At 52.0% G+C, this 9,184-nt stretch overlaps 2 protein-coding genes across 2 annotated transcripts; both read left to right on the forward strand.

The window, feature by feature from the left end:
• Window positions 1–662: 662 nt before the first annotated feature.
• HD556DRAFT_1263252 (uncharacterized protein) lies at window positions 663–5,975 on the forward strand. Its single transcript, XM_041299076.1, has 7 exons — window positions 663–883; window positions 977–1,230; window positions 1,286–1,965; window positions 2,024–3,213; window positions 3,264–4,614; window positions 4,665–4,748; window positions 4,801–5,975. Exons 2-7 carry the CDS (start codon window positions 978–980, stop codon window positions 5,731–5,733), a joined length of 4,491 nt encoding a protein of 1,496 aa, XP_041165818.1. The 5' UTR covers window positions 663–883; window position 977; the 3' UTR covers window positions 5,734–5,975.
• A 190-nt stretch (window positions 5,976–6,165) lies between these two features.
• Window positions 6,166–8,708, forward strand: HD556DRAFT_1437982 (uncharacterized protein; the record flags this gene model as incomplete). Its single annotated transcript, XM_041305780.1, has 3 exons — window positions 6,166–7,227; window positions 7,281–7,358; window positions 7,410–8,708. The coding sequence occupies 3 exons, from the start codon at window positions 6,166–6,168 to the stop codon at window positions 8,706–8,708; spliced, it is 2,439 nt and encodes an 812-aa protein (XP_041165819.1).
• Window positions 8,709–9,184: the final 476 nt, after the last annotated feature.

Here is a 9,184-nt window from a genome sequence, read left to right on the forward strand (position 1 = left end):
AGCCTAGTATAAAAACGGCTGGCATCTCCCTCGATGACCTATATGAGATGAGATACAAATAGACATTAAAATGTATGTGAGCTCAGCGCGATAAACGTTTGTCCGGAGTAAACCTAAACTGACAAGAAATAAATGAAATAAATAGCTCAGGACCGATTCTCGTTACGGTGATACTGTACACGCGGATGAAATACAAATGTCTTGTGCTGGCGATGACGGGTCTGCGTATGAGCGGAAAGAACGCATCAGGGATTATCTGAGTACACTAGGCTGAACAGTCTGAAGACTCACCTAGAGTCGCTTATAAAAGTATGACAGTCCAGACGGGCTTCAAGCGAGGTCCTGCAGGGGCAGGAACGAGTAATAGTACTACTCGTACTAGTAAGCCTGTTGGTCGGTTACGGCTGATTCTTATCGCCGACTTGAATAGTCTGTCTCTGGCATGGATTGTTATGTGTCTTCTAAAGGTTGTGTAAATGACGTTGATTAAAGAACTCGTGTTATAAGAACGTGTTTTGAGCTCACTGCCGTCGGTTCCAAGTCAATGAGTGACACAATAAAAAAAAGTAGATTGCCGACTGAGTGAACGGGGACCAACTAAGGTTTCTGGGGTCCACTGTAGGGGTTGTTTTTTTTGGCTCGAGTCCCACGCACTTGTTGTACTCCGTCGTTTCCCTACAGCCTCAGGCTATAGCAGGAAGACATCATCCTTTTAACCTGCCGAGATCGCAACTGACAGCGACGGGCTTTCGTTTTTCATAGACAGAACCAAGGTTCATACAACTGATCTTTTGTTTTCGCCTGCTGGCAGGTCATACTTGACGACCACCACGCGCGACAAATCATCGACTGTTTGCTAAAATATCTGTTACATCGAAAATTCGTGAGTTCAATTTGTTGTGTGCTCGTTGTTGCTGGCGACTAAACCAAAACCACCTTCCACGCGTCTTATGCGTGTTTTTTTTCTGTGTTATAGAATGAACAAAGTTTCCAATACATCTGGAAAGACTCCGACGCCGCTCCCTTCGCAGTCAGCTTGGGCAAAGGGCCCGCCGCAGAGCAGTTCATCCGCAACCCCTTCGCCGCGATCGCAGTCTCCCGCTCCTACTCATGTTGCATCTCCAATAGCTACTTCTCACTCGAGACGTCCAAGTGCGTTAGGCCAGGGCGTGTCCGTAAAAGATGGTGTCTCAGTCCCTCGAAATAATGTGGGATCAGTAGTACGACCAGGTCTGATTTTATCATCACGCTAATTACCATTTCCAGTTCTAACTGTCACTCTTAGCATCCGTTGTGTTTGGATCAATAGATGATGCCTCGGCCCCGTTATCTTCATCACCGGCCGCCATTCCCGCCGTCAAAACCGAAGTCGTAAAGTCTTTCGGATCCGTACCTGCTACGTCTTCCAACCATGTAAATGGTAAAATCTCAGCTTCTGCATCGGCCACAGGGTCGTCGAAGCAGCCTCCACGACCAACACTCTCCAACTCCAGCACGTTATCCTCAACGGCCGCAACATTAACCGCATCTACGCCTAAACCGTCCAGAGCAGATATAACAAAGCTCTTCCAGAATCCCTCGTCATCGTCTTCTCAGCCGTCTTCCGACACATCCTCTCCTTCCACCCGGCCCTCTAATTTACCTTCACACCACCAGCCATCGTCATCCTCCTCACAACAGCCACAGCCACAGCAACCCTCGCAACTCGGTACACATTCATATTCGCAATTCGTGCCCAATAACATGCGCCAACCGCAGCAGCCTTCTGGCACCCCACGCTCTCCTGCATTCCCTCGTGCCGTGCCAAACGTGCAAGGCCCGTCTCGACAAGGAGCTGGCCCAGGGGGTCCCGGTGGCCCACCTATCCCTGCCAGTCCCCGAATGGCTCCGCATCCACATCAAGCACCTCCTGGAGGTATAGGACAGCAGGTACCCATGCAGCCCATGTCATGGCCTGGATACTATGTTAGTACTCTATTTTTTTTAAAAACCTTTATCAACCGTGTTCTCAACGTGATGCAAGTATATGGATCCATATCAACCACAACCTCCTTGGGGGTATTATGCTGTGCCCTCCCCACATATGCACCAACAACCCCCGCAACATGTCCCTCATGTCCCTCCTCATCAACCTGGACCTCTTCCTATGTCACCTCGCCCCGCAGCCCCCCAACTACCTGGCACACCCACCATGGCACACGCTATCCCGCACCCCCCTCATACACCTCAACCGCCTCCCTCCATATCTTCACCACCACCCACGCCTTCCACTACCAACGCGCCTCGCCTTAATACGAACGCACGCGACTTTGTTCCTGGCGGACGTCCTACATCCAAGGTTACCATCAAGAGCCAGGATGGCATGGAGGTGACGCTTGATGCTCTCAAGAAGCACAGTCCCCAACCACCGACTGTTCCTATCCCACCCGCATCGCCTGTCGTGACCAATCGACGGCAACCTTCGGTTTCAGTACGGATTGAGAGCGAGGAATCGAAGCGCGCGCGCGAGGAGATTGCACGGAAAGAGCAGGAGAAGAAAGACGAGGAGGAGCGTGCGAAGAAGGATGCTATAGAGAAGAAGAAGCGCGAAGCAGAGGAAGAGGCTAAGCGGATAGAGGAGGAGGAGGCTGCACGCAAGAGGAAGGCCGAGGAGGAGCGGATACGCATGGAGGAGGAAGAAAAGGAGCGGATACGACAAGCAGAGGAAGCTGAGAATGAGCGCCTACGTCAGGAGGAGGAAGACCGTCTTGAGGCAGAGCAACAAGAGGCAGAACAGGCACGCATCGCACTGGAAGATGAGGAACGGAAACAGCAGGATGCTCTTGAAGCAGAGGAAGCTCAGCTCGAAGCTGAAGAAGCTGCTGACATCGTTCAGACTTCATCACCCACCAGCGAGTCTCAAGAGCCCGAGGACGGCGAAGTCTCCGAACACGACGAAGCTCTTGTGCCTCAGCTTAACGGTGATAGCGGAAAGAAATTGAAGGAGTCACTTCGGATAGATACGTCTGCGATGCCCCCTCCCACTGAGATTCCACGAAGACGTCCTGGCCCTCTCGACCTTGCTTCAACCACCAAGAAAGATATTTCTGCGCCTCCACCTTCCGCACTCCTCACAGCACGTGTTATCGAGAATCTCAGCGAGGTTGCGTACCCCGAAGGCATCAAGAGCCCCAAGGTTGAACTCAATGCAAACGTCAGGGATGGTCGATTCAGGTGTGTTTTACTTCGTTCACTTCGAATGTCTAATTCATTGCTTCGTGTAGATATGATCGTGACTTCCTTATGCAGTTTATGCATATTTGCAAGGAGAAGCCGCCTACCCTTCCTGCTCTCGACGTCCTTGGCATTGAACCGGTCGATCAAGCTTCGTTTCCCATGGCCCGCGGTGGCTCTGGACGTCATCGTAACGCCTCTGGTGCGATGCCCGTTTCTGCCAACCGCCAGGCTTCTGTAGGTCTGGGCATCGGTGGCTTCCAGAAACCTTCCGTTCCGAGCGGATTCCAGATGGGCAATTTCCAGTCCCCAGGAAGCAAACTTACCAGTGAGGAGCGGTTTGCCATGTCCAATCGTTCTGCTTCAACTAGCAGTGCTACTTCCCAATTCCGTTCCCCGATGGTGCGCACGCCTAGTACAGGTGGGCCTGGCCATCCTATGCATGGCAGCAACCGCATACGCAGCAAACGCGGGGAGAAGCGTGGCGATGCTAACAAGACACCGATGTCTCAGCAAGAACATGGTTCTGGCTATGGCGTTGCACCCATCCTGGGCGCTGGCTTCGAGCCCGTTGCACCTCTCGAATTATCTGCCAACCGCTGGGTTCCTAACAGTACGGCCCGGAAGGGTCAATCTGATGTCGATTCACCTGAGCTGGTCGACCGTAAGGTCAAGGCACTACTCAACAAGCTCACGATGGAGAAATTCGAGACGATTTCAGACCAGATCATCCACTGGGCCAACAAGAGCGTGAATGAGAAGGACGGGCGAACGCTCATTCAAGTCATTCGGCTGGTGTTCGAGAAGGCGACTGACGAGGCTGCTTGGAGCGAGATGTATGCGCGGCTGTGTCGGAAGATGATGGAGCAGATCAGTCCTGAGGTGCAAGATGACGGGATCAAGAATACGGAGGGCAAGCCCATTGCTGGCGGACAGCTGTTCCGGAAGTATCTCCTCAACCGGTGTCAAGAAGACTTCGAGCGCGGGTGGTTCGCCAAGGAAGCTACTGCTGCAGCCGCTGCAGCGAAGGCTTCCGACGATCATGCAACTAAGACTGCTAACGACAAGAAGAGCACGGAGGAAGCTGAACTCTATTCGGAAGAGTACTACGCTGCACAGAAGGCGAAGCGCCAGGGTCTTGGTCTCATCAAGTTTATCGGCGAGTTGTTCAAGCTGCAGATGCTCACTGAGCGTATCATGCACGAGTGTGTGAAGAAGCTGTTGGGCAATGTCGAGAACCCAGAGGAAGAGGAGATCGAGAGCTTGTGTCAGCTGTTGAAGACGGTCGGCCAGTTGCTGGACACGCCGAAAGCCCGCGCGCATATGGATGTTTACTTCACGCGCATGAAAGAACTCGGAAAGAGTCTCAACGTCAGCTCTCGTATGCAATTCATGCTTCAGGTGTGTGGATTTGGGGGTATCTTTGTTGGTTGTGCTCATCATGATCTCAGGATGTCATTGAGTTGCGTGACCGTAAATGGGTTAGCCGCAATGCTGTTGCTGCGCCTACGACAATCGCTGCTGTTCACGAGCTGGTAAGATATACTAGCATCCTCAGAAACGTTTGTATTGACGATCATGTTCCAGGCCGCTAAGGAGAAAGCAGCTGCGGAGAAGGAGTCTTTCAACCGTCAGATAAGCATGTCTCGCGGTGGCTCTCGACGCGGTGATAACCGGAACCAAGAACATGGCCCTGACGGCTGGGCTGTTGCAGGTGGCAGTTCGGTTCCGCGGGCACCTCCCAAGGCTGGTGATCTGTCGCAGTTCGGCAAGATCTCCAAGGGCCCAGCCATGGGAATGGTAATGGGTCCCAGCGGCATCTTCGCGGCCGGCAAGAAGGACAGCAAGCGGGAGACACTTTCTCGAACAAATTCGAGTTCGAACATGTTCCACATGCTCAGTCAGAACCCTGAACTCGCCCCTGAGGCATCTACGAAACCCAGTCGTTCGTCGAGTCGGAAAACGAGCGTTGATCTTGGTCATGCTGGTGTTCCTGAGCCCGCTGTACAGCGCAGGAGGCTCCAGCTTCTTCCACGGTCCGTTCATACTACTGAAGAGAACGCCACGACACCTTCGGAAGAAGAACCTGAAAGCGCACCCATGGCCATGTCAGCAGCAGACGTGAAGAAGAAGATTGATGAAGATGTAAAAGAGTTCTTTGCTGTTCGCAATCTTCAAGAGGCGGAGGTTTACTTTGCCAATCTTCCTGACGAGCACCGCTTCCGGCTCGTGGACAAACTGGTTGCGTCCGCGCTTGAGAGCAAGGAGGCGGATGCGAGGTTGGTCGGTGATTTCTTCGCGCAGGCTACGAGTAACGGACAGTGTACGCTTGAGGTCATTGAGGAGGGGTTCATGCCCATGGCGGAGTTTTTGGACGATATTGCCATTGATGCTCCCAAGGCATTTGACTACATGGCTATTATGCTCAAGGGCGCTGGATTCGAGAATGAGCCTGAGAGACTCCAACGGATCGCTTCGAAGCTCGAGGATAGCGACAAGCTAGTCTCTCTCGTTGCATGATCTGTCCTACTCATCTCACATTGTCGATTCCATTTTTCTTTACCTGCATTCTTATCGCATTTTCGTTTTCCGTTTTCTGATCGTATTGCACGTGTTCTTGGTGTTCTGCAAACTAATATATACATCGCACGGCACTTTTGCGTTTGTCCTCTTTTTTGTTATCGTTCACTACATACAGCGGCATAGGCTACAGCTAGCAGTACATCAGGTACAGCAATATCATTTCAGATTCCGACCTTTCCGTTTACATCAGCATGTGGGTCCCAAGTGGGTCCTGCAGGCCTGGGCTTCAATCTAGCAAGTTTTAATGCAAGCCTCATTGCAAGAAGCTGTATTAACGCAGTAATGTGCGGCCCGTAGGACAATCACATGCGCACTGCGCAGCAAGATAGATAGGATGCAGATTGGACGCCAATCTCCAGCTCCTCCACAATGTCTGCCACAATTCTCGTCCCAAGTACGACCCGGCGCGAACGTCAACCTCGCGTCGACTACCAGAAACCCTCCGTTCCAGACAGTCATCAGGTAGGCACCTTCCCGTCCCCAGGAAGCGAGCTTACCAGCGAACAGCGTTTTTCCATGCTCTCCAAAATCCGTTTTGCAAATAGCCGTGCTCCGATGGTGCACACACCCAGCCAGGGCGACCCTGGCCATCCCATGCGTGGCTCTGGCAGAACACACAGTAGACGTGCTACGACACGTGGTAGTGCTAACGAGCTACCGATGTCCCAGCTAGGACGGGGTTCTGGCGTCGAGCCCGTTGCACCTCTCAAATTATCTGCCAACCGTTGGGTTCCTACCAGTACGGCCCGCAAGGGTCAACCTGATGTTGATTCATCTGGGCTGGTCGACCGTAAGGTCAAGGCGCTACTCAACAAGCTCACGATGGAGAATTTCGAGACGATTTCAGATCAGATCATCCACTGGGCCAACAAGAGTGTGAATGAGAAGGATGGGCGGACGCTCATCCAAGTCATCCGGCTTGTTTTCGAGAAAGCCATCGATGAGGCTGCTTGGGGCGAGATGTATGCGCGGCTGTGTCGGAAGATGATGGAGGAGATCAGTCCTGAGGTGCAAGATGACGGGGTCAAGAATATGGAGGGAAAACCTATCAGAGGTGGCCATCTCTTACGGAAATATCTCCTCAACCGGTGTCAAGAAGACTTTGAGCATGGGTGGTTCGCCAAGGATGCTACTACTGCCGATTTTGAGAGGGCAAAGCGCCAGGGCCTCAATCTCATCACATTTATTGGCGAGTTGTTCAAGGTGCGCATACTGACGGAGCGTATCATGCACAAATGTGTGATAAAGCTGTTGGGCAACATCGAGAACCCCAAGGAAGAGAAGATTGAGAGCCTGTGTCAACTGTTAAAGACGGTTGGCCAGTTGCTTGACGCGCCGAAGGCCCGTGCGCATATGGACATTTACTTCATGCGCATGAAAGAGCTCTGGAAGAAAAATATTGTCAGCACCCGTATCCAATTCATGCTTCAGGTGGGGCATTTTTTGGGTATCGTTTTCTGTCCTACTCATCATCGTGATCTCAGGACGTCATCGAGTTGCGTGATCGCATATGGATGAGTCGAGATGCTGCCCCCGCGACGATTGCTGCAGTTCATTGGCTGGTAAGATAGATTGGCGTCGTCAACATTTTCACATTGACAATCGTGTTACAGGCCGCCAAGCAGATTGCAGCTGCAGAGGAGCGTCAGAGAAGCATGTCTGGCAGTGAATCTCGAATGAGCAGCGACGACACCCAAGAGGATCCTGATGGCTGGGCTGTTGCAGGTGAATCTGTTCCGCAGGTGCTTCCCGAGGTTGGGGATTTGTCACCGTTTGGTAACATTACCATTACCAACACGACCTGTCCAAGTGACATATCCGAGGTGTCCACAAAGCCCGGTGATTCGTCAAGCCGCATTGATCTTGGTCATGCTAGTGTTCCTGAACCCGCTGTACAGCGCAGGAGGCTCCAGCTTCTTCCACGGTCCATCCATACTACTGAAGAGAACGCCACGACTCCTTCAGAAGAAGAAGATGAAAGCGCACCTATGGTCATGTCAGAAACAGACGTGAAGAAGAAGATCGATGAAGAAGTGAAAAAGTTCTTCGCTGTTCACAATCTTCAAGAGGTGGAAGTCTACTCCACCAATCTTCCGCATGAGTTTAGCTTCCGTCTCGTGGACAATCGGCAGATACGCATGTCTCTCGGTCGTCCTCGAGGCGGCAGCGAGCACGATGGCCCTGATAGCTGGGCTGCTCCGGATGGTTCTGTTCCATGGGCGCCACCCAAAACTGTGGATCTGTCACAATTTGGCAAGATTACCATAGGTGCGCCCACGGTCACGAGTCCAAGTAGCGCGTTTGTGGGCAGTCAGAACCCTGAACCGCCCCCTAATATGTCCCCGAAACCTCGTTCTTCCGGACTTAAGCGGAACGGTCATGCTGGTGTTCCTGAGCCCGCTGTACAGCGCAGGAAGCTCCAGCTTCTTCCACGGTCCGTTGATACTACTTCAGAGCATGTCACGACTCCTTCCAAAGACCTTAAAAGGGCACCCACCGCGATTACAATGGCAACCGTGATAAAGATTGATGAAAACGCGAAGGAGTTCTTCGCGGTTCGCAATCTCCAAAAGGCAGATGAATACTTTCCCAATATTCCTGAAGAGCACCGCTTCCGGCTCGTGGACAAGCTAGTTGCGTCCGCGCTCGAGGGCAAAGAGGTAGATGCAAGGTTGGTGAGCGATCTCTTCGCGCAGGCTATGAGGAACGGACAATGTACGCTCGAGGGATTTGAGAAGGGGTTCATGCCTATGGCAGCAGTTCTGGACAGTATTGCCATCGATGCTCCCAGGGCGTCCGCATATATGGCTATCATGCTCAGAGGTGCTGGGTTCCAGAATGAGCCTGAGAGACTCCGCCGGATCGTTTCGAAGCTCAAGGATGGCGACAGGCTAGTCTCTCTCGTGGCTTGATCCCACTCGCATGTGACGTTTTCGATCCGATTCTTTCTTATATTCTCATTGCATTTCTATTTTCGTTTGCATATTCCGAACTTTTTGATATTTCGCACACTGGAATATATACATTACGATACTTTTGCGTTCGTCGGACGTCCCCTTTGTGGTATCGTTGATCGATATTGCAGACAGACAGAGACAAAGGCTTGAGCTAGCCGTCAGCTACAATATTACAGGGTGGTATGCACGATAACAATACTGTACGGGCTACAGGTCTCATAGATACAATGGCTGAATCCATAGCCCCGAGGATTCATACTACGAAACAAAAAGTGCAGCCTGACGACTCAGAGGTTTCAATCTTCTGCGTTGTGTCGCATTTGGGAGAGGAAGACGGAGGCGGGGTCAAAAGCCAGGGAAGAAGTACCATACGGCCCACAGCACACAAGAGATGCAACTTGACTTTGGCTAAGAGCCTGAGTTTGTCGAAA

Source organism: Suillus plorans (genome assembly GCF_016647745.1).
Source record: "Suillus plorans strain S12 chromosome Unknown HD556scaffold_5, whole genome shotgun sequence".
Taxonomy (NCBI): domain Eukaryota; kingdom Fungi; phylum Basidiomycota; class Agaricomycetes; order Boletales; family Suillaceae; genus Suillus; species Suillus plorans.

Bases quoted from the DNA above. Each gene is read 5' to 3' on its own strand.
- HD556DRAFT_1263252 (XM_041299076.1), top strand. From the start codon at position 978: ATGAACAAAGTTTCCAATACATCTGGAAAGACTCCGACGCCGCTCCCT. The intron at 4,615-4,664 runs GTGTGTGGATTT...TCATGATCTCAG, and splicing joins GTATGCAATTCATGCTTCAG to GATGTCATTGAGTTGCGTGA. The intron at 4,749-4,800 runs GTAAGATATACT...ATCATGTTCCAG, and splicing joins TCGCTGCTGTTCACGAGCTG to GCCGCTAAGGAGAAAGCAGC.